The sequence below is a fragment of the Catharus ustulatus genome, chromosome 10 (assembly GCF_009819885.2).
Source record: "Catharus ustulatus isolate bCatUst1 chromosome 10, bCatUst1.pri.v2, whole genome shotgun sequence".
Classification (NCBI taxonomy): Eukaryota; Metazoa; Chordata; class Aves; order Passeriformes; family Turdidae; genus Catharus; species Catharus ustulatus.
In genome coordinates, this window is record NC_046230.1 from 12,656,901 (window position 1) to 12,682,015 (window position 25,115).

At 42.4% G+C, this 25,115-nt stretch overlaps 1 protein-coding gene and 1 long non-coding RNA gene across 4 annotated transcripts in view; one reads left to right on the forward strand and one right to left on the reverse strand.

The window, feature by feature from the left end:
* The window catches only part of PLOD2 (procollagen-lysine,2-oxoglutarate 5-dioxygenase 2), a 51,420-nt gene extending 30,429 nt beyond the window's left edge, over nt 1–20,991 (reverse strand). Inside the window, exons 1-3 of one of the 3 annotated variants that reach the window (XM_033068696.1) lie at nt 20,909–20,991; nt 4,921–5,012; nt 3,337–3,473 (exon numbers count right to left, since the gene is read on the reverse strand). In XM_033068696.1, coding sequence (XP_032924587.1) covers nt 3,337–3,473; nt 4,921–5,012; nt 20,909–20,960 — 281 coding nt within the window. In that variant the 5' untranslated portion in view covers nt 20,961–20,991. Of the gene's footprint in view, nt 1–3,336; nt 3,474–4,920; nt 5,013–19,249; nt 19,586–20,908 lie in introns of those variants that run through there. The other 2 variants (XM_033068695.2, XM_033068698.2) reach the window with 2 other exon arrangements.
* On the forward strand, nt 19,812–24,440 carry LOC117000736. The gene is made up of 3 exons (XR_004418852.1): nt 19,812–20,803; nt 20,893–21,086; nt 22,794–24,440. It is a non-coding gene; the product is annotated as an uncharacterized LOC117000736 (long non-coding RNA).
* Nucleotides 24,441–25,115: the final 675 nt, after the last annotated feature.

Sequence of the window (25,115 nt, forward strand, 5' to 3'; positions counted from 1 at the left end):
TGACAAGATCCTCACCAGCTGCTTTATGAGGCTCCCACTTTTCTCTCATGCAAAAGGAAAACTCCTTAACACCTGTAAATGCATCATTTGCCTGTTTACCTGCTTTGCCAGATGACATTCAGCCTATTCAGACCTCACCTCTTGCTCTAAGGGGGAATTCACTTAAGGTCTACACCACTAAGATCATCACAGAACAGGTCCCAAGACTATCCTTGACAGTTCATACTGTTATTAGGGGTGACACAATGACTTACTTCAAACAGGACTTCAAAATTTGACAGGGAAAAAGAGTGTGGACATATCCAGGAAAAAGCTGGCTTCCGTGGCAACCAGGAACAGCTCAGATACTCTTTTATTTATTCTTCATAAATCCTTCCAATTAAGTAGAAAGCAAGAAGGAAAAAAAAGAAAAAAAAAAAAACAAAGCCAGAAAGTTTCCACAACCTAATTCCATTTCCTGAATCTCCCAGATGGCAGATGCTTGGGACTGGAATCCACCCCTCCCTCTCTCCCTTTCTTGAGGCAGCATCCTGCTATGCACCCTGCACTGCCAGCAACAGGGAAACATCAGGAGACACTCAGAACTGACCATGCAATTCTTGCATCCACAACTTGAACAGCAGAATTTGCTACTATTGGGTAAGAGCTCAAAATACAAGTGAGATAGTGCCTACTAGTGACTAGCAATGTCACAAAACAGACACAAAACTATTCTGTCACTTAGACTGTCTCCCCATCAGGATCACATCTGAACCATTTTGAGATACATAGAAACTATAACTATCCCTTAGTTTCTGACAAACGTTTAAAAAAATTACAACAAAACAAACAACAAACTGAGAGGCTTCAAAATTCTTCCATGATACAAAGAGATGTCTGTGGGAGTTCTGGATGAACAGTCACAACACCAACCAATTTATCCAGTCTACATTGGCCATTAGCCAGTTCAATCTCAAATGGTCCAAAATAAACCAGAAGTTAGCTTGAGCAAAAACAAACCTAATTTAAATACTGTTCCATCAGCAGGCATTTTGCTATCTACACATAGGCACAAGCTGTCCACAGAAGAAGCTCAAACTATTTCCAGAATTCTGAGCCATATAACAAACTGCTGAAAAAAAAACCAAAACCAAGAAACTAAGTTTGTAAAGTAAACAGTTCCCTAGAAATTACTTGCCTAGTTACAGTAAGCAAACCAGACATTTCCTTTCCCCACCCCCAAGATTAATATTCCAAATGCTTCACAATGAATATAATAAAAAACACTTGAAGAAGAAAGGAAGTTCATGACATTTGTCTTTTCCAAACTTACTGCTCCATTGATCACCCTTTAAATTGAAAACCAGGATTTGTGGAAATGAAAAAGCTCATTAGAATTAAAACATAATGCTAGAATCAGCAAACTGGTCTTTTCTCTCCTATCTGGGATCAGTTCCATCAGCTTTAAATAAATATGTACTTGGGATTTCAGACTTCAGGAACTTGGGAGGCCTTAAATCCTGTGATTTTTCATGGGAAGAAAGATTATGGCTTTTGCACTTCGACACACATGGCCCTCTGTACTCTCTCAGCCAAGCCAGCAGACAGCCTGCCCCTCCACACAGCAAATCATGATTGAGAGAAATTTGAGCTAGACCTCTGTACTGATGTGACAATAAATTTCCATTTTATACCACATAGGAAGAAAATAGTTATGAATTAAGATAATAAATTCAGACACAAAGAAATTCAATGGAAGTAGAAAACATTGGGGAAATATTTGATTCAGCTGAGCTTTAGCACAGAACAAAATCTTTGAAATTAACCTTCAAAAGTTTCAGTTCTTCTATCGTTAGTAGGTCAACACTATGGACAAACATATAATGTAATTACTTTTAGAAAGATTCTTTTTCCACTTAGCAAATGCAAAATTGAACAAATCAATAAGAAAAGAAATTTAAAAACTGGATGTGTACCTACAAACTATGCAACTTCTACAGACCTAAGTATGCAAAAAAAAAAAAATTCAGCATAATAAGCATCCCTTATAATGCTTATTTATAAATTAGTGAAAATTATTTACATTTTTTGCTTTCTAGGTATTTGTTTTACTTATCACAAAAGGAAAAAATTGGAACAGAAAATTAAGTAACGTATTTGAATTTGCTACCAGTTTAATAGGTTACTCCAGCTTTCCCAAAGTGTTAACTTATGCCAAACAACAAATAAACTTTCCATGAAACGCCAGTGTCCATCCACCTTGCAGTGTGATGATGTCTGCTGTGCAAATCCTGCCGAGCTCTTGCCTTGAAAAAGTGTCCCTAAATTTCTTCAATGTCAAATTATTAATAAATAAAGCAGGTAGGAGCTGAAAGAGAGTTCTGGAGCAGACATTCCAATGTGATGTGGCAACAGCAGCATGGGTGAACTCACACATGACTGTCTCCAAGCTCACACTCAGCTCCCTCTCTCCAAGGCTGCCTGTCAGCAACTGCAGCTTCCTGTCCCTGCCTGATGCAAGACCTGGTCCCACACCTTCCTGGCAGTGATTACTCAGAGCTGTGACCCTGCTCTGAGTAACATTAGCGTGGAAGAGCCTGGTGGTGCTGCAAGCTGGATTCTGAGCTACTCTGACCATGCTGCTGTCACAGGAGGAAAATAAAAGGAAAAGGCAGAGAGAAGCAATAGAGAAAGTGTGTTTGGAACATGTTTGAGCTCCATGCCTTCAGAGACAGGGAGAAGCCTATCTGGCCTGCAGGGAGGATGTTCAAGCATAGCTGGGCTATGAGCTATGATCTGGCACCTGCAGCAGCACTGTCTCCATCACACACACAGCACAGGCACCTACATCTGACACCAAGACTCTCGTTTCAGCTCTCTAACACACAGTTCTTCTGTTAAATGCTTTCCTCAGGGAGCCATTTTCCAGCTTTCTCCATATCACATATTACTTCATGGATCAAGATTATGCCTCTGGTCCCTACTGGACACTTTATTTCTGGAGCTGCTTTTGCTCCCCCTCCCATCCACACTCCCAGCCTGCAGCCACATCCTGCTCTCACTGCAGCTGAACAGGGAGAGGACTAATGCTTGCCTAAAAGCCTGGCAGCTCCCAGCAACATTTTTTTACCCCCTCGAGGCAGCAGAACTATGAACAGTTCTTACATCTCTAAATCTGTTAAAAAGTAATGATTGCCCCAAAAGCAATCTACTATTTTATGAATGAAGAAAAAAAAGACGCAAACCTTCTCAACACAGCGAAGAACAAAAGCATCATGCAACTTTCAGCATGTCACAGCAGCTACTTTTGCATGCCTAACCCAACTAAAACAAAGACAAAAAGCCAGGTTTGCTCACCATTCAACAAACAGTACAACCAAGTCCTCTTGATCAGCATAGCTTTCAACGCCTTCTTTCAGCAGTCGAACTTTCTGCCCTCCGCCAATTGAGTTGGGCAGCTCACCACCTTTCCATTCTTCACCTTTTCCAAGAACCTGGAATAAAAGGGGAAAAAAAAGCACTTTTTGCTAGTACCTAAACCCATGAGGCTTTTTTAAAGCGGACCCTTATTGAAAACAGATGCTAAAGCAGAAGCAACACATTGAAGCATAGCAAGCCAGCACTTCCAGCATCATAAGTTTTCCATGTCTGAAGCAACATTCAGTGCAATGACATCACTGCAAAAACATGAGAGAGACATTTCTTAACCAAATAAGAATCAAGCAATTGCCTGCTACTGCCATTTACTTATGTGTTTCCTTCAAAAAAAAAAAAAAAAAAAAAGAAAAAAAAAGAGAAAAGAAAAGCTTAGGATTGCTTCAAAATTTGTATTAGAAAAACATTCTGAATGAGACCTTTAAAATTCAATAACATCCCTTTAGGAACAGGAGGCACAAAAGACCTTGGTGTATCAGGGTACAAATAATTCAAATTGCAAGCTTTTTTACAAAAAGGGAAGGATAGGTTTCCCAGTACACAGCTCACTACTAAAACTCAGTTAAACATAAAGCTCTTCCACAGTCAAGCACTATAGCAGATTACATGCCAAAAAAGGGGAAAAAAAAAAAGCAGCTCTTCATGTGTTTTGAACATAATATTTTTGGAACATATAAAGCCTGGAAAAATTACATTGCATGATGTTTTGGACAAATCTGCAAAGCTAAAAGATGTATCCAGAGCTCAGGCTGCTCAGGTGCTCTATTACAGTTTTATCATATTAGGAAAGGTTCTCTCAATCCTCTAAATTCAGTGGTAGAAGTCAAAGACCCAAATAATTTCCTATTTATAGTGCAGGCACTGTGGTAAGTAAGCAGAAAATTTTCATAACAGCATCTGAATTCCTGGATTTTCTCTTGGCAGAAACAATTTGTGGGGAAAGTTTAGAAGTTTAGTGCCCTCCCTTTTTCCCAAGGTCATGCAGAGGCCAACCTAAGTACGTGACAGACAGAGGCATGGAGCAAGGCAGAAAAGGCTGGCAAGAATGATAGAAACACACTGTCCTCTCAGGAATTACAGGTTCCTGGGAAACAGAGAAATTTTCAGTTGTGATCATCCTTCTTTCCTTGCAGCAGTGCTCCAGCCTTGCTCAAGGAGAGATGCAAAGCCCTTGAGTGCAGCACAGCTCCCAGAAGTGCTCAAACAAAACTGGCCACACTGAAAAACCAGGCTCTGTGGTAAAACATGACAGAACCTGTGAGTGAGGAGGATGCTGACCATGATAGCCACAAACCTCCACAGCAGCTCCTAAGGCAGTGGAAGCTTCAGAGGAGCATCAGCAGGTAAGCAACAGGGAGAGCAGCAAGTGCCCTTCCTGCTCCCCAGCTCTGCTGCTGCTTCCCTCTGTCCTAGCACACAATGAAGCTAAGGCAAGGTCAGCTACCATGTACTGGTTCTGTGTCACAGCATGGACAGCACAAATATTTGGTACAAAACACACAGTACCTTTACTGTGTAGTTGAAATGCTTTGCAGTTCGCATGAAACGGTGAAAGCCATCGGTTTCTTTAGTTGCTACAGTAAAGACTAGAAGTTTATCTGGGGAAGAAAAGGAGAGAACATGTATTAATACGCTTTCAGGGCACAGTTTGTAACATAAAATGCAATGAACAGCAGCACTGGCTCAGGGGGCTCTATGACTTTCTGTACCTCATTCAAAGAGAGGAGGTAAATATGCTGTCACAATATAGGTGTGAGACATTGCCAAACAGCTGCTATGGGCAAGGTGCTGTATTTAAAACTATCCTCTGGAACACGAAGCAAATAAGTCTATCTACTCTGTAAACAACTAGTTCAAGACACAAACACAAAGCCAGTATGACTACTGGAAAGGAAGAAATCTTCAAAACAAAAATAACTTACTACTTTTCAATCTGAGCTAATCCTGCTACCTCTTACCACAGGACTGAGTGGTGGTAAGAGAACTTCACCCCCAGTATCTCCCCTGAAAGCCAACGGTGCATACTCTTCATGAAAATAAGTCAAAAAAATCCAACCAATGAAACCAATCCCTCAACAAACAGTATTTAGTGCTTTTACGTCCTTGGCCAGATACAAAAGAGCAAGGAGTTTGCTTGGCTTTTTTTACTCAGAGCATATGTACATTGCAGCACTGCTAATTTTGCCCTCTTCCTGTACGCAGGCAAGTGACCATGCAACTAATTTCCTTTTCACATTCCAGAGCTTTTAACACAGTTCAAATGGGGTCACGAATTTCCACTAAATAACTTCCCAATTGAATGCTGAACAATATTTAGAACCCTACGTAATATGCTGCATAATGAAACCAAATAATTTGAAGCTTTATCCCTATCTAAAATGAAGTATTTAATCAGACCAGCCCGGATGCCAGAGTACATTGCAGTTTCCCCAATTCAGACCAAGTTCAGGCAACAGCTGCCCTCTAAGCAGAGCCCATGAGATCAATCCTTACAATAAAATAAAATTAATCACCTACGATGAGTATTCCAGACAGAGTGCCTGTTACTGCATTACTTGCCAAAAAAACATCCTCTGGATTTACCTTTCTCAATCCAGTAACATGTGCAGAAGTGTCTGCTGTGGAAAAAATTCCTATTAACTCTTCAACCTTGTCCACCACCATGGGCTTAGCAGCCCTCAGGCACCCAAGATGTCATCCTGAGTGTATTCAAACCACTCATCACTTCTCATTTTGCTTTATGTGACACCAGCAAGAGTTAACACAAAAGATGATGACCCAGTTCCCACATTGTAGACGCATTGCACCTTACAACTTACTCATGCAATACTCTGCAGCCAATACTTCAAGTGTATTGACTCACTCAGGCAGAAATACCTGTCAGAATACAGACACAGTTTGTAGAGAAACATAAAACCCTCTGTTCTAATGAGATTCAAGTCTGCCTGAAGTAGCCAGAGCAGACAAGCTCTGCAGACCAGTCTCAGGAGGCACCCATACTGTTCACCCTGAAATATGGCTCAGGTTCAGCCCTAGCCACCAGGTCACCTCCAGAACATCCTGCCAGGTCTGACAGTGGTCTGGTTGCTCCATCCTCACCAGCAGCTCTGCTGGTGTCCATGGGGCAGAGCAGGGCTAAGGCAAGCACAAGTGAGACTCTCTGCTTTTGCTACTGGTCCCAGTTTGAGAGTGCTCCTGACTCAGGTGCTGTTTCTGCAAATTGCAGAACACTTGATCTGCTTTGTGACCTTGCTCTTCCCCAGTCACTCCTTGAACAGATGTAATCTTCAAGCAGTGACAGCACCCTGTGCCTAGTACCTGCATCACCTAAACAATCTGTGCCTTGAGCAGGGCTCCTGCAATTTTATCTGACACTGCCCAAGTTTCTCAGCTACAGACAACATCTCTACCTGCCTTCCCCACAACACACAATCTTGTGGATTTCTCCCACATCCTGCTATTGCCTTTTTTTTCCCCTTGGGGGTGTCTGGAAGGCATGTCTGTGAACAGGGGGACATTGCACAATCCTTTTCCTCAAAGGTCCAAGGGACAATTTTAACTGCTGGTTGTACAGAACCAGACTGACACTCCTGCAATACAATACACAACAAAGAAGAAACTGGAAATTGTAAATTTTTGGGAAGACAGATTTGGAAGATTAATTGCTCCACCTTTTTCTCCCCTTAAGTGCTAGCAGACTTTTGTAGCAAAGAATCAAAAGAAAATTCCCCAAGTACATCTCAAAAGGACAGAAGGACCTCGCAGTGCACTGAGTTCACATGGACTCACAAAGAGAGAAATAGAGCAATAATGGCTCAATACCTTCCAAACAGTTTGTTATAAAGATCATGCAATTTCAAGTAATTCTTGAATTCTACTGAAGTCACCACAAAATGAATAAAAACCATTGTATCTTAGACTGTGACTAAAACAGAACTAAAGACACAGGAGGGTTTTCCTCTATAAAGGAAATTACGACTACTTTTTTGATCAAGCACTACATTTTCAAATTACAGGAAACTGGAAAAATCTGATCATACCAGAACTGCATAATCAACCCAAGTGGAACCATTATTAAAAGTTTCCTAGGTGACCAGATCACTGACTATAACCATGGAATTTGAAGTAGGCATATTTCACACCTACATATTGCTAAGAAATGCTAACAGCAAAGAGCTCAAAAATCTGTACTTGACAACATGATGTAAATGACAAAATGTGGGCTGCATCAGATTCCTTCCACAGTTACTAAGTCAAAAAAAGTTTAAACTAACATACAAGTACAGTTTGGCAAGCAAAAAATAATCTACTGTTCTTTATGGGATATTGTTACTCTCTCTTAATGGAATACACATTATTCATGTATTTCGAGATTCACTATGGAGTCTGGTATGTTACTTGACCGTTGTGGAACAGGAGGAAAGAGAACAATGTGCCAAATCATAAGGGATCTCAACCTGAGCTATACAAAAGAAAGAAAGCTAAGCAGGCAAATAATGCAGTTTATACTGATATGAAATGGCAAAAGAGCCTGTACTGCACCAACAGACAATGAAGCAATATAAATAGGCTGCCTGAGTGGGGTTTGCAAACAGAGCAAAAGAAAGTTGTTTTAAAGGTACTAGTTACATTGGAAATGTTTGCTTTTTAACATGCTTAGCCATGGTCTTTTTTTAAATTTAGAGTTGAAGAAGCTTAAGAGACTTTATTTCACGTCTTTGTTGCACCACTGACTTTCAAGTGCAGGTGGTACTTAAACAATTTTTAAGTGCAGCAGAAATGTAATTACAGCATTTGCAGTCCCTTTAGAATTAGAGCTTCTTTATAGATCACTTAGTCTTCACTGGGGCCTCTCTTTTTTGTTTTGGTTTGTTTAGTTTGTTGGGTGGTTTGTTCTTTTTTTTTTTTTTTTTAATCTGTGTCTGACAAAAGAGCTTTTATTCTATATATAGTATATATGGAGAGACACTGCAAACTGCAGTAAATGATAGTTACCTTGGCACATTATATGGCACATTGGTGTTATTAACCAAATGAGGAAAGCAGGACCATTCTCCTTCAGCTAATAAAAAATATTAACCTAGTTCTTGTACGTTGCTGTGACTATATTTAGATGTGACAACTTTCACAGTTGCACTGGCGGATTTCCACTAAACATAGCATGGGACATGTTTGTTTCTTCCGCTGGAAGTGAGTGAAGAAAATGCTTCTGACTGCTAAATACTTCTGCTAAGTTCTTTTTAACCTTTCAGACTTCATTCACTCTGAAAATCTATTCCTTGCTCACTACATTTAAGTGCAACAACTTGGAACACTTACCCCATTTCTGAGCAGCAACATAGATGCAAAGTGACTTTGACCATCTCACAGGAGTGACAATGTGAAGCACAACCCTCCCAAGGCAGTAAGTTTATCCAAGTGTCATTTCCATTTCAGGATGTGCTCAGCTATTTCAGCTGCTGCCACCCACAGTGTCCAGAGAGCAGGTTTGGCCCCAGGACACCCTGTGGGTGCAGAGGTTCAGGGCTGCACCAGAGCCCTCCCTGCACAGAGGCTGAGAGTGCCCAGAGCCCCCAGCAGCATCCCTGTCTCCAGCTGTGCAATGAAGAGCCAGCACAGCAGTGCTGGGTGTCTGCAATGACCCAGACCCCAAGCTGCCACTGTGGTCTGCTACTATCCCCAGTGAGAGCCCTGCAAAATCCTCACAAGGAATTCCAGCTGCAGCTGGACACTATCCCTGCTTCCCCCTCCCTCCAAACCCCTGCCCTCCATCGAGGTGTCACCCTAAGGAGCTCTGCTCTGTGATCTTACACATCAGCTTGAGCTCTGCAGCTCAGCCTGACTACCCACCCCACACAGGGACAAATCCCATCTTGGGAGCGTCTTCCAACAGGAACAGCATCCTCAGAGTGCAAACTTCCATGAGACCAAGAGCACAGGAGGAGCTCCCACTGCTCCCCCCTGTCCTGCAGGGTGCTGAGATGCCACAGGGGTACAGGGCCCTGCTCACAGCCTGCCAGAGGCACCCTGGCACTCACCCAGGGGACTGCTCAGCTTGGCATTCATTTCCACAAGCCAGTTTGTGTAAAAAGGAAATGTAAACCCTATGCTGAAGTTCAACAGGAAGGCATGAAAAAAAATCTCCTCAGAGCTCCATGCCAGGTATGTGTTCGCTTACTGGGACGAAGTTGTGTCAGACAGATTTCCGATAATTACACCCACAACACAGCTGTTCTGTTTTGAAAACAAGCCCGAGAGGGCACGCGTTTAGCCAAGAAAAGTATATCCAGTGACTAACAGAATTCATTTTTACATGCAAATTAGAAACCCTCTAGCAAGTTGTGAAAGACAACAACACCGCACATGGAGCACATGCAGCGCGTTAGGAAACCCAGTGAAAGTTTATCAAAACAAGTCACTCTTCTAGTCTTTTTTTTATTGCTACCTTCTGCATCATAAATATTTATTTCCAGAAAGAAGACCGATAAACAAGAGCCTTTGCCTCCAGTGAATTGCCTGGCAAGGTCTAAGCCAGGAATTACCGTGGCAGGACCGCTTTAAGCAGCAGTGACCTTTCTCCTTGTATCCTGGCAAAGAAGCATGCAAAGAACTACAGTCATTCCTCACACGCCCACATGGTTCTTATTTATCTTGAATGAACACTAGAGATTACTACATAATTTCTACCAGGGGTTGTGGGCACTAGTATAGTAGCTTCAGAGCAGCCAAAACTGAGGATATTGCTCACAGCCACACAGAAGCTGACATTCAGTCCTTGGATTCAAGTACTACAGACTTCTCTGGAGCATTAGTGAGCTGGAAGAGCAAAGGACATCTGTTCATGGTACCACATTAAAATCTATATCTTTAAAAGTAGTGGCTTATAATAGTAAACAAATCATGTTTGGTACTTGTAATATATTTTTATCCATATTCTAGTGTCTACAGAAAACAGCCTACTTTCCTGTTTGCAGATTACATCCCACCCCGAGGTGCTCAACACAGGAATTATTGCTCATTTAATGGAAAGATTGATACACAAAGTTAGTGATTACCATGTGCAAAATAAATCAACAGCAAGCTGATAAATCAGTTGCTAGGTATCACAGAAAAAGCTTGGAAACTGGAAGGATACTAGGAATACCTTTGTGGATTTAAGGGGGAAAAAAGTACATAAAATGGAAAAAAGTCTGGTAGCATTAAAGCACAGGCTGGGACAGATACCTGGAAGAAGCACACGGAGGCATCCAAGCTCATTAATAAAGCTGTGTAATTATCTGCTATGTCTCCTGAATCTCTGGTGATGTAGGAAACCAAGAAAACAAACAAAGAAAGAAAAAGAAAAAAGAAAAAGGAAGAAAAAAAAAACCCCAAACAAGCCCCAAGCAAAGCACAGACTTGATTCAGCATGCCTTGACACCTATAGAAGCATGCTGCTCTGTCATCACAGAAATGCACTAAGGCTCAACTCAACTGCAAACCTGTTTTCAGCATGGATTCCTCTTATCAAACTCAAAGAGCACAAAACCCAATCCTTCCACAGGCTTTCAAGACAAGCTGAAGCTCTGCAGGTTACTAGAGAATTGTCAGTGGTGCCAACAGCAATTTTCTTATTTATATGGACTCGGACTGTATGTTCAAAATCCCAAGAACCATTAAAACAACTAAAAATACCAAAGAGCACTTTCAAAATCCAGATCTTTTTGCACAACACAATCTTACGCTTATCATGCACAAAGGCAGTATGAGACTTTTCAAAAAGGAGTTTGGATTTTCCACTGTGAATAGGAGTTACTGCCTAAACTTAAGATTCTGTGTCAAATAAAGTATTTGAAAATCCACATACTCTGAAAAGATGTCAAACAGCTGGAGATGGGGAAAACCCATCATATACAGTGTAACCATGATTATAAGTTATACCTACAGACATATGTTTGGTTACTGTAATCCAGCAGCAAACAAAGAACTGAAGTACACTATGAGAGTACACAAACTATATGTGATATATATGTATATACACATCCAGTGAGAGCTTATGAATCAATATGACTCAAGTACATATGCTCAAATGAAGTAGTCAGCCAACAGAAGAGTCTCTGGTCAAATAAAACTTTTGGCATAAAGAGAGAAAAGACAGAGCCATCAGACAGCTGTTTATTTTCCCCCTAGGATTCTTTAGAAACACAACAATGTGCTGAAATAGCAAACATGGTCATCTTCTTTTCTCAGGAAATAAATGTGCATTACACTGCAGGAGGGAGAAAGATGACTGGGGCATAAAACAATACTACTTCATACTTGGGAGTCCTGAAGTTTTTTTAATGTGATCTTTGCACAGTACAGTCATCTCCTGCTCTGCACAGAACCCTGCTGCACGCCTCCACTCATCCCACACTTCACTGCCTCCCTGAGACACAGACTGGTTTCAAAGTCCCACCAACCAGAGCCATGATCACATAACATTGGATTCTCTGCATTTCAGTAACATGGTTGTATTGATGCTAAAACCGAACCTTGGATGGGAGAGAAAATATGCTTGAAAAGCTCATGAAAGATCAGAAGGTGGTACAATTTAAAACAAAAGATAAAATTAGAATTAAAATATAGCAAGTTAAGACCAGTCATGGATTGCCAAACACATAGTACATATGATTTTCTATACCAATACTTGTGTGAAGGAGGTTTTCCAAGAACCAGTGTCCTTAAAGGCCAGAATTTGCAGAAGCAGACCTCACTGTACAGACCTCAGTTTGATCTGTTTTCCAGCATTTGACAAACCCCCCTTTAATCACTGCCCTGCATACATGTCTTACTGCAAAATACAGACAATAACACAAACATTACTTTTGCAATTTCCAAAAACTTATGAGATTCTTCTTGGCCACCTACTAACAGATTTGTAGAAATCTTTCTTTTGATGGTATAAAGTTATTGCAGAACTAATTGAGGTAGACAAGTTTCACCTCAGCTACCACCTGATCTTTACACTGGTTTAACCTGCAGGGGAAAAAAATATTTGTCTTTAAGCTGTTGCAAACAGTTTATAATCACAAATGGTGTTTATGGTTATCAGGATCACTCAATGCATGTGCTATCTATGGATAATCCTTCCTGTGCTCTTCCACATTAACTCTAAACCTTGCTGCAGTTACAGAACAATCAATAGCTACTGGTATCGAAGCTGCCAACACTGTCCCAAGACAGAGAAAACACCTAATAAAGGCAAGAAGCCTTCATGAGCTCTCTAGGGAAAGAAAGTATCAATTCCCACTGTCAATTATTTTCAAATAGCTGATACTGTTACGACTTCCTCAGCCACAGCGTACTCTGCCTGTTACAGGGCTCTCCCTCTTCTGTGTTTTAGAGGAACAAAGAAGCTGAGTTAGCAAAAACACATCCTTACACTAAGCAAGAGCTGCTCTGCATTTTCTCACAGTAGAAAATCTATGTTAGATTAGCACTTGCTAATGCACAGCCCCTGGACAGGACACCAAAATTCTTTTTTATTTTTTTCTTTTCTACAAACTGAAATTCCCTCAGGTTTGAATTCACAGCAGCAGTGGTGTGAACAGGCATTTTCCTCTTCCATGCGGACTGACTCAAATGGCAAGTGTACAGAGCTGCTGCTCACTGCTGTCTTCTATCACATTGTTTCTGATGCCACACCAACACAGCAGCTAAAACAGCAACATTAAAATGATCAAATGTTGACCAGAGCCAGTTCCAAACAAATATAAAAATTTGTGACACACAAATCACAGCTCTTTCTGTATATGTTTATCTGTACCTACACACACTTTCAAAGATCAGCAGGAACTCCCAGTATACAACTGATTTCAGGAAGCATTTGGAAGCTGATTATGTCTCAGCTCTTAACTAACTTTCTTTTAATTCAGTGGTATTGAATATATGGTCAACAAGAGCTCATTAAGAACTGTATGTGCACTCATCAATCACACGTCAGCCCTGAGCACTGGCCAGTGCTCAGGCCTGCACTCCCTCTAATGCAAGATTTCCTTGTTTTGATAGTTGAACAAAGCCAAATACAAGCAGCAGTAAAGTGTTTTTCCATCAGCTTCAGAGGACTTGGATGAGACCCTATGTACTGAGTCAGCTATTCTGTAGTAAAGCAAAGATAAGACATGTTCCTTAGCTCCCAAACTAAGAAAAAAATTAAAATTGACTGTTTGTAAATGACATCATTGCCATGCATGAAGGAACTCCTAGCTGCCTAACTTCCTGACAAATGGGGAACAGATCAGGTTGCAGCTGTTTATGGGTGCCCAAATAGAAATCAAACCACAAAAATCTTGAGAGCAGAGCACATGGAGTCATGGCACTGGCTGTGCCTGGCTTGCACAGCCCTGCTATGAACTGTCATCAGGGCTGTGCAGCTGAGAGCAGGACACAATTAGCATCAGCTGCCTAAGTGAGAAAGTTTACTCAGCTTCTGCCTTTTTGCAGCCTTGCCCTCTCTTGTCTCTCTCATAAATATGTATCTGGAGAAGAGCTTGTTTCTTCTTGGGTTGTTGTTTAACAAACCCAGCTGTTTAAACAGAAGGTCACACACAGCACCAGGCATTGCTGAAGTTAATCTTTTGACAGCTAATCAAGCCATCAATGAAACTCAGCAGTTAAGATTTGCAATAATAGTTTCTCCTTTGACTAGTCTTTAAAAACAGGAAAAAAAAAAGGAATTGAAGCTGGAAGTGGCACTGTCCTGAAGACCCACAGCTGTCCTTCGTGCCTGCACTGTGGTTCACGCTGTAAGCAGATGCTACCACCCAGATCAGTCAGTTCATTTGAAAAAGCTGCCCTACAGCTTCACATCTGGCCCTCTGTCCGAACACCGGACACGTAAAATTCTTCACACACAAGGGACATTACCCCAGAAACAAAACTAAAAACTCATACTTTTCAAAGTTCTCTTTTCTCTGTGAATGAGAAATTTAAACTCCACACATGTCCTGTCCTATACAATTCAGTCTTTCAAATCATGAGATAAAAAATTCTGTCCCACTTGTGACACAAGACACCACGACATGCCATGTATGTTGCATATTTAAAGATGTTTTTAACATCATACATTTCACAAAGCAACTTCAGGTATTAAAGTTATGGGCCTGGTTCTGATCCAACACAATGGCTTTACAGTGAGCTAAGGCAGAATTAAGTAAAATGTTTACAAAGACACTGCATTAAAGTTTCATGTGAATTACAAAACTAAACATCTACTTTTACTTTTAAAAAAAGTAAAAAATTAAAAGAGCAATGCTGTCAGATGTTGATTCATTTCTGCACAACTGATTTCATCAAGAATGAGCTCATTCAGCACACTAACACAGAAACACAGATACAGAATTCATTTTCAAAGGTGTGGCACTTAAATGACATGCCTATTTTTGTTTAGCATTTTTTTGTCTTTTTTTTCTTTTACAGTATGTTTCCACTAATTACAAATACTGCAGCTTTAAAATCATACTTGCTCTTTCCTTACAAAAATAGATATCTGGGATACAACTGCGACTTCATGTATTTAGTCTCCTTATCACCAGTATAATTCATATTTTCAAAATCAAATTCACCTTAAGGAAAAAATCTAGAAGCAGTTCTATTAATCCTAGAGCTACCTGCAGTGTCAGGCTGTGCTTGCAAGCATGTATTCCTTGAGAGTTAAGTGTCATTTATTCTCTAGAGCTACATTACCACACGTGAGACACAAACCTGCTGCTAATCTGTTTGGTCAAGCTGTATTTCATGCTGGAGAGAAACCTACTACTGTTCAAATTAAGAGGGATCAAAAATATTCTTCCCTTTCCAACCTATTCACAACTGGCCCCTCAAAAATTATAAAAAAATAACATAAACAAAAATAAAAATGCCCTTACTATGACCCCTGCTTGCTCCCCATGACAAGGGAATTCACTTGAGCAGCATGTCAATTAATTTGTAATTCAGACTGGCAGCTCTACACAAATATAAAGATACTGCTTTTGATTACACAGTGCAATAGTGCTAATTCCACAGACAAACTAAACACTTCCCCATGAAAAGACAAAGTCACTTCACCTTAAGTAAGCAATAGTGAAAACGCCCTTAAATGATGACTCTCCAGAACATGCCAGCAACCTAAAGACAACCCTGGGAAATAATGTTAGTTTAGATCCTTGACAGAAATACATTTCACACAAACCACCCCTGGCTCAGATAAACACAGCGGTCATTCCTCTGTGCCCCTTCAGTGCAATTTACAGCATCCAAAGTTGATGACAAAGGTCACAACTGTTTTACTTCTTCTTGCTTTAACTGAAAATGCATTTTACAGTCAAAGATGCAGTAACCCCACTGTGTATCATAGAGAGAATCAATGTCACGTCCAACCCTGTGGTGTACTTCCACAGCTTAATTATTACTTCACCTATGAAAAGAAAGAAAAGCCTGACCAAATAAATATACAGGGTGTTTTGCTTTTGTGCAGTAAACTGCAAACCTTGGGTGTCTTCAAGGACAAGTATTTTCCAGAGGAAAATACATTATGAACACTTTACTGCTCTGCACCTCTACCGCAATGTTTGTTTATTTTAACTAACTTCCAAACACCCACACCTCCCACTACACAGAGTTTCATTTGTCATTCACTATTTATTTCAGAGCTGGAGGCTAACAGTATCTCCAGGAGTAGGTAATTCCCATCTGAGTGGCGCACACTGGTGGGTACCTGCGTTACCAGACACAGGTAACACAAGCACTGTCTACTGCGAGTCACTCCTGCCTTCACCACCCTCTGCTTCTGCCCTTCTCTCTAAGGGGCAGCTTTTTCATACAGTCCTCACAAAAAGGGCACAAAACTCCCAAGAGACCTGGAGGTTTTTCCACAGCACAGGTTTATGTAGCAGCTTTAGGCACTGTGGTGACAAGAGGAGATACAAGTAGCACCAGTGAAGAGGCAAGAGACAGAACACTGGGCAGAGAGGCAGACACAGAGTGCTGTGCTCACAGCCTCTCCTTCAGCAAGCAGAGTCTGTCAGTACTTCTAATAAGTATGTCAGGAAGGTTGAATGACTAAATTTTCTTGTTTGGGCACCACAGGTGACCCAGAAGGAAAGGCCGATCGATTGCTGTCACTCAGGCCACTGAGGCTGAGCCCAAATTAACACAAATGGCAGCAGTACACGCTGTATCTCAAAGTGAGTCCTAGAGCTAGACCAGCCAGCAATTACTGCTTGAATCATTCGTGAGCAGCACTGGGGGGACTCTGGGGAGGAGGAAAGCCCAGTGGCTCAGAGCCTCCTCAGCCAGCTGAGCCGCCACACCTCCCAGCCCAGTTGCTCTAGGAAGCCACCCACGCTGCTGCAGCCCCCCAAGCCAGCCCTCCTGCTTTGGCAGGGCACACAGACAGTGACAAACCAGGGGCCCCTTCAAACCCCACCGATGGCCACCACTGCAACCTGGGCCCCGACGCCTCAGCGCGGCTCCGGCCAAGTCACCACAGCCGCTCTGGGGAACAGACCCAAGGGCAGCAAAGTCATTTTCCATACAAACAGCTGATTGATAAAACATCCTAGGTGAGAACATCACTTACTTCTGCTGCCAAGAGAGCATCTGCCTCTCACACAATCACAAATGCTGTTTCCTGACTTTGTGTGTGTCACGAAAAGCAATCTGCGAGCAGCAAGCGCGGTGCAATGGAAATATCTCAGCGCTGATGTTTTGACACAGAAACTTTTGCATCTTCAGCACACAGGAGCCAGTGTTTCAGAGCTCAACAGTGCTCTTCTCTGTGACTGCCTGAAATATAAACCTGCGGCCAAGGCAGGAGCGCAGAGGGATTTCTGCAAACACTGTTTGCCACAGGGCTGCACTGATTGCTCCCTGTAACCAGCGCTGTGCAACAGGCAGCTCTCCTGCAATTACTTTTCCAAGCCTTTCTAAGACTTATTAAGAAATAAAGATTCAGTTTGGCAATTGGTTCCAGACAGCCTGGTTAGAGCTTCTGTCGCAAGCAAGCAACACTAACGGACTGCAGAAAAACTGACATGTAAATTGTGTCTTCGCCCGCTGTTTTACACCGAATTGTGCAAAGCATCAAGAGACTAGAAATCAAAAAGATTTTCTAGAAATTTTCCTTCAAGTAATACAACACAGACTCAGGGAAAACATTTAAGGGTTAAAAAAAATAAGTAACACAGCAGGCAGTGGCTGAGGTCAAGAAACTTCTCTCAGAGCAGTTTCAGTTCAGCAGAGATTGCTACAATTCAGGTTGCTTGTATCTAAATTGAAAAGAATTAAAGTCTTCCTGCATGAACACCTATATAAACACTGTAAACCTACCAGTGCTTTGTTGCACTGTAACTTGCGTAGAATCATTTCTATTATTGATACAAACAAAGCAGTCTATTCTTGGGTTGTTGAATCATACTGTCTGGAAAAGGGGCTCTGCTTTGCACACATCTGAAAAGCAGCAGGATTAAAGAAAAATCCTTACCATGCCAGCTATTAGTTTACACCAGCCTGAGAGTTCACATTTGAAGTGCACAGTTAAGACATTATTTGAATAGATATGTTTGCAAGAATAACTGTTCACTATAACTGATTTCCAAAGAATTTCGACTTACAACCTCACTGCCCTGACACCAGGGAGAGGAGCTCAGCTTTTTGCTCAAACCTGGCCCCGAGGGGTGCATTCCGAGGGGCACCAAAGACAAGGGCAATGCTCACACCCCCCCAACACACAGCAAGCACACTGTATCCTTCAAATAAATACTCTGAACCACCAAAAGTAGCAAAGCATTATGAAAACTGGAAATCAGAACTTCATTGAGTGGTCTGGTATTTTTCAACAGTTGGTTTGGGTTTTTTTAATTATTTTAACTTTTTACAGGAGTTTTAATATCAAAGTTGGAACCTGCTGACAAAACTTGCTGCCCAAATAAAGAAGCCTCCTTGTTCACCCCAGAAGAAATTAAGCTAGATACTGAAAATAACTTGATAGCTCTTGAGAAAACAAGCCAAGAAACAATTTTGGATTTCATGTGGTAATAGTGGGATGAAATACCCTTGTATGCCTAGAACAGAAATCAGAAGTACAGACTCTAAACATTAAAATACATTTTGGCATATTGTTGGACATACATGTGCTTGGACATCTCTCTCTGAGGGAGTTTTCGGTATTCATTTCTTTATTTTAAATGCTGAAGATAAAATTTCTTTCTACATCATAGCTTCTTGAAACAAAAACCACTACACAAGTGAAAGGCAGGGAAGGCTGTAGGAAACCTCAGCTGTTGCTACAGTTCAGGAAAGCAGTGACTGATGCTATTGCTTTTCTGAGCACTGGAAAAATATGTTCATCAACACCTTGTCTCGTGGAGACGGGAGAAAAAGGAGGGGGAGGAGACAACGGGAAAGTTTAGGATTCTCAATTCCCCTTAAGGAATCTTTTTTTTTTTTTTTTTTTTTTTTCTTTTCCCTTAAGTGGAATTAGGTATCTATGAGCTCGTGGGCGGGTTCAGACACTTTCAGCCGAGCGGTTTGTCTCGACGGCAACCTGGGGAGCGCTGCCCCGGCGGCCCCTTCCCCCAGAGCCGAGCCGCTCCGCTGGGAAATAAATAAATAACTCGGGCAAGCGGCGGGTCCCAGCGTTCCCTTCCCGGCGGATGTTGCCCAGCCGGCAGGCACAAAGCGGCTCGGCCAGCACCGCACACATCTCCCGCGGGCACGGCCACCGCATCCTAACCCCGCACCGCATCCCAGCCCCGCACCCGGCATCCCATCCCAGCCTCCGCATCCCGCATCCCAACCCCGCACCGCATCCCAGCCCCCGCACCGCGCTCACCTGCGGGGCCGGGTCCCCGCTCCGCCGCCGCCGGCAGCGCCAGGGCCAGCAGCGACAGCAGCAGGAGCCGCGGCCACCGAGCGCCGCTCCTCGCCATCTTCGCCCTCGCACCCGCCGGCCTGCCCGCGCCAGCAGCCCCCGGCAGCGGGGAAGGAGAGGGGAGCGGGCTGGATCCCGGGAGCAGGCTGAATCCCGGGAGCAGGCTGAATCCCGGGGAGCAGCGGGCACGCACCGCTCCTGCTCCGGGCGGGCTGCGGCCACGGGCGCTCCCCCCCCGGCTTTATAGCGCTGCGAGGGCCGGCAGCGAGGGCACCGGCGGCGCAACAGGAGCCGCTGTGGGCGCCCGGGGCCGCCGGGGAGGGGCGAGAGCCAAGCCCCGCCTCGGCCCCGCCGCGGGTGCGGCGCTGTGCGGGCGGGGCCGCGGGGACGGAGCCGAGGGATGGAGCTGGGGGGATGGAACCGGGGGTTGGATGGAGCCGAGGGATGGAGCCGAGGGATGGAGCCGGGGGATGGATGGAGCAGGGGGGATGGATGGAGCCGGAGGATGGATGGAGCAGGGGGGATGGATGGAGCCGGGGGATGGATGGAGCCGGGGGCCGGGCGCTGCCGGCCGCGGGCAGGGCTGGGGAAGGGCTCTCGCCCTCGCTGTGCCAGCGCTTACACTCGCCTGCCCCGCCGGACACTTGCGCAGCAGTGCTTTCACATTATGTCCCGATAAACGTGTTCCCGAAAATGCGATGTTGTTCGGGAGGTTGTGAGCACCTGAAGGCGATAGAAAGGACGCGACCCTTCCGCCCCGATGGCATCGGGAGCGCACTGCCCTCCGCTCTGCTGGACAAGGACGCGTCTGTCAAAACCTCCATCACCTCAGCGTTCAGCTCAGTTCCTTTGTCTGATCAAAACACAAGAGTCTGCTACATTTTTAGTATTAAATAATAGCAAAAAAAAAAAAAATCACTGCAGGCAAGCACGGTGATGATAAAGGATGTGTACTGGCCCACCTTTGCTCTTTTTCTTACCATGATACAAAGTATATTCAAAAAATTACCATAAATGTTAATAAATTATAAAAGCAGATCTCAACCTATTGGAATCAGTGTAGATTTATACCTTGGAAATACTATTTGAAGACCAAAGGCATAGTCCAAAACAAAAATTAGTGGTGAAAGTAAGATTCATGTATTTTGAGTTCCACATATATAACCATCAAAGAGACACCTCATTTTTTATTCTAAATGTCTCTATGGACTTAACAGATGTTCTTTTTGGACCTATAGAGAACAGGAGAAAAGGGGAGAAAGAATGGGAAAACCTGACCTGGGCTACTACAGCTCTAAGAAGTGTGTGCTGTTATTCAGAACCCAGGGCAGAAATCAGAGCCTACATTATTCTCCCAGGTGCCTTTATGATTAATTGGGAGAGCTCATTCCTTCTGGATCAGACTGCACAGACAGCAGGAATGGAGAGCAAACCAAATAAAAAGACTGGGTCCTTGGTCTGAAGGAACTCCTGCATCCCAGGGGCTCATGAAAGCAGCAGCTGGGAACTAAAAATGTAATCATGCAATTGATGGAGAAACAAAAATAATCCTTCAGTTCTTGGGCAATTACTCATGATGTACTTTTTCCTCCCACCTCTCCCAGGCATGCAGAGATTCACCAGAGAACAAAAATGTTTTGAATGCAGACAGGATGACCATGTTACTGCACATCCTTGAACAGCCTCTGCTCCCTCCTCCAAGAGCAAGAACAGACCACTGCTGCTGTCACCTCACCACATCAGCTGAAAGCAAGCAGTGACATGACTGGGATGATCCTGAAAATACATACATCTTCAGGTTTGGCTTTTCAATAAACAAGTTCAAGAAATTTGGCTAATGCAAAATGAAGATGGAAAAAATAGTTAATATATCACAGCTGTAGTTTTAAGGTAGAAAACAGTTTAAACAAGCATTTCAGAACAGATCAAACCTCACCTCAGACCCAGAACAGCTTAATGGTAACACTAGTACTGAGAGACAGAAAGAAAGTATAATAGCAAAACTGAAAAAAACCCCAATCCCTCATTGAGAATAAATCACTAAAGACATGTAGAACAAACTTAGTACCATCAACCCTGGAAGAAATCACAGATTTCTTCAATAAAGTCTGAGAGGAAAAAACAGGACCATTGGGTATAATTTCAGAATACCATGGAGATGATGTCATGGCTCCCAGGGATGGAATGGGAGTCAGACAAAGCCTCAGCCCCTAGAACTGAGAGTAAAATCAGTGGCTGAAGGTCACGTACATAGCCAGTGCTTTGAGAAATCACAGTCACAAGAAGCTGCTTTCACCAGAGAAAATAAACAGGTCCTGAAACAGCGTTGTCAGGTGGAAACCAATGGGCATAAAGTGGAGAGAGTGGCCAAGAGGAACACTTGGACAAATGCCTAAGAGGCATTTTGTTATCAAAATGTACAAGTAAACAGTACCAGGGAAGAATGAAAAGAATTGGTGAAAGAACTCTGTAAATATGCAACAGTGAAAGGAAAGGAAATAGCTGGCAAAGACAGATTTCTAAAGTAGTGGGGAAATGGTTTGAGAGAACTGTGATATAAACATAGCTCATACCTGTAAGTGCAAGCCCAAACTTGGACTAGAACTTTATGCATTTTCTTGTCATTTTCCATGGTCTCTTGAAGGCTAATTTCAATTTTAGACTGTTCTTAGGAAATGTAAGCTTTGTCCCCAGAGAGAAAACAGAGCTGAAATCTACCCAAAACACTGCTTTCAAAGTGACAGATGTGGTCAAGACATCTCCTACCCCCAGAGGCTTCACTCGGACATTGGCTGATGGAAAGGAAAATGTTTGTGAAACTCCAGAACTGAGCTGCACCAGCTGTGCAGTGCCCAGGGGCTCTGTCTTGCCCTCTTGCTCTGCTCTCACAGACACTTGGGTTAGAAATGCTGCTTTTGTGCACAAATACCAACTCAAAGGCCTGAACTGGCAGCTGGTGGTTAGCAGGGTCTTCAGCTCTCCTCATGCTTTTGCAGGCTGCTTCAGGACTGTATTACTGATGTAGCATCTGCAACACTTACAACACTTAAATATCTGAGCTCCTAAGCTGAAACTTACTCTCAAACCAAAACAATTTTAAAGAACAACATAGGCAGTATGTAGTGAAATGTCCAAGTATGCCTATTAAGCTACAGAGGTTAACTCTTGAAGAAATTCCTACAGATGTTCCAAGAAACAGGCTCATGTTCTTGCTATTGCCACTATTTGTTCCTTTGATTTTTGACTTTATTGAGCCTTTTTCCCTCTCCTCTGCAACAAGGCAATTTCTTCATAAGGGATGAATGTGTTTTGTTAAGTAGGGATGCAGGACAGCAGAGAGTTTTAGTTGTGAGGTTTTGAATGTGGGAGCCCAAGGAGTTTCTTTGTCCTAAAACTACAGCAGTAGTGCAGAAAACAAGAATAGGAGCAACAGCAAGCAGTCCTCACTTCCAAAAGTAACAGTGAAAAATGATTTTCTAACTTACCAAATTTATTTATTTTTCAGACCCTGGACATTTTCAACAGCTCATCAATAATACCTCAAATTCAGCTGGCAAGTATTTGGGCAAAATTCTACAGCACCTCTGCAGAAGACAACAGCTTTCTGAATTGTTCCTAACCTTAATTCCTTCAGTAGCTCTTCCTAGATATTTAGAGAGCTCTTTTATGGTCTCAGTAACTCCCTGTCTGTATCTGCCCATCTGTACCTCCTTTTCCCTGTCTCCTAATTGTCTGTAGGAAATTATCATGAGGTTAGAAACCCATCTTCCCCAAACCAGCACCAATTTTATATTTCAAAATCCACGTAGCCAATGCCACGTGGAACAGAAACAAAGACAGTTCACTGCAGTACCAGCCCACCCCTGCAGTCAAAGGGAGGGAGGTCCCGTCTCAGAAAGCCGCCTTAAACCACAGGAACTTCTTTTGAGACCTTTTTCACGTCCTTCAACTACTCTTCATCTCACTGTCCTTAAAAAAAAAACTAGTCTCTGCAGTTCCAGTGTTTTTCCTCTCTTTAAAGTTATCTCACCTTCCATTTAGGCCTCAAAAGCCATTCTTTCATTCTGGAGCCCCACTAGATTACCTTTTCCACAAAGGCTGAAATGGAGAAGTGCTGTTTACATGAAACTTCCTTCCCTAACCTTGTAACACTGAAATTATTCATTATGCATTATTTAAAACAAAAGAAATATAACAAGATTGACGTGTGGAAAGCCACAGACAGAGATTTTCAACAATTCCCCAGCAGCAGCATTCCAAGAATAAAATAAAATCATCATGCAAGGATCCCAAGTCCCTTACCTCAATAAAGACCATGGTTTTCTAACAGTTTTCTGGGCAAAATCAGATATTCCCCATGTATTTTCAATAGCAGCAGTCATTAGTTGTTTGTTATAAAGAATGAATTGATTCATCTCCCATTCCAGCTTTTCCTCTCAAATGTCTTTCTTGCTGCATAAATTTTGTCCTCCCTTTGTGCAGTAATTCCCGAGCAGTGATTTCACTGCCTGAGTCAAGTGGATATAAACTACAAAATTAAGTAAAAGGTTTTGGTTTTTTCTTATATCATGGATCTAATTTATTAATCAAAGTAGTTACATGAGTTCATTTTTGAGACTAGATTAGTAAAAGACCTTTGAGATAGTAAGTAATACCAATTTTTCCAGTTAAATTATTTACCTGGTGTAATTTCTTAAAAGATAATACTAGTTTTGAATTATAAGTTCAACACATATCAGTATTTTACATGAATCAAAAGTAGCTAAAAATAGATGTTTGCTACTATAAAATAATACTAACAGAAATTGATATTCAAATTAATTTTTAAAAAATCCCTTGTCATAGGAAAAAAACCTTCTTCAGATATATTTAGTTTAGATGCCTGAAGTTGTTTAAATTTGACCACAAGCCAATGAAACGCTAACATTAAACTAGAATTAATTTTTCTTATTTTTCAAAAAAAAAAAAACCTCAATAGGGACATGAAAGTCCATCTGGCAATAACATGGCATTAAACTGTGCATCACATTGTCTCACTTATTATATGTCTGCAAGCCTGTAATAAGGCCTCTTAAGTACTTCAACCCTAATAAGAACTCTTCCATAGACAATTTATTTCCAAAGAATAAAGCTAAATGGCACTGAAATTCTAGTCTCGCTGTCTGAAAATAGTTTCTCTTTGGTTGCCTCCCTTTAATTTATCCTCAGTTTCAATCAGAACATTTCTTTGAGCTGCTGCCCCAGTGGTGTGATTATGGGTGTGATCCAGCCATGGCCAAGAGCTGCCAAGTGCTCCTCAGGGATGCTGAGGCCCCGCTGATTTCCATGGATGCTCAGCACCTTTCACCAGGCAGCACTGGGGGAACCTTTAGGGCTGGAGTCATGGTTTCTCTCCCAAACCACCCAATCAGAAATCACTTCATTTCATTCACTCATTTATAATTATAGCTATAAACCACCCATATGAGCAAAAGATTAATAGGGCTAGCAAGCATTTCCAGGGTATAATCGGCTGTCATCCCATAATTACTCAAAGAGATTGAACGGGTGGCTTTGAAATTACAAGGATTCTTGCATTCTTTTGCAGAGATGGGAGCAGCAAAACATGAATACCCATGAAAAGCCCTGCTAAGTTTTTGTCTGTGGTCCATCCTTTAGCATTTAGGACAGGGTTGCTCCAGCCTCAAGGGCCTATCCTGTGGTACAGAACTCAGTGAGCACCACAAGAGTGTTAATCCTGCTGATCTGGCCTTAAACCAGATGCATTAGATCTCTGGTACTGCTTCTGGTGCACAAAGGTCTGATCCCCATTTTTCGCTTCCATCAC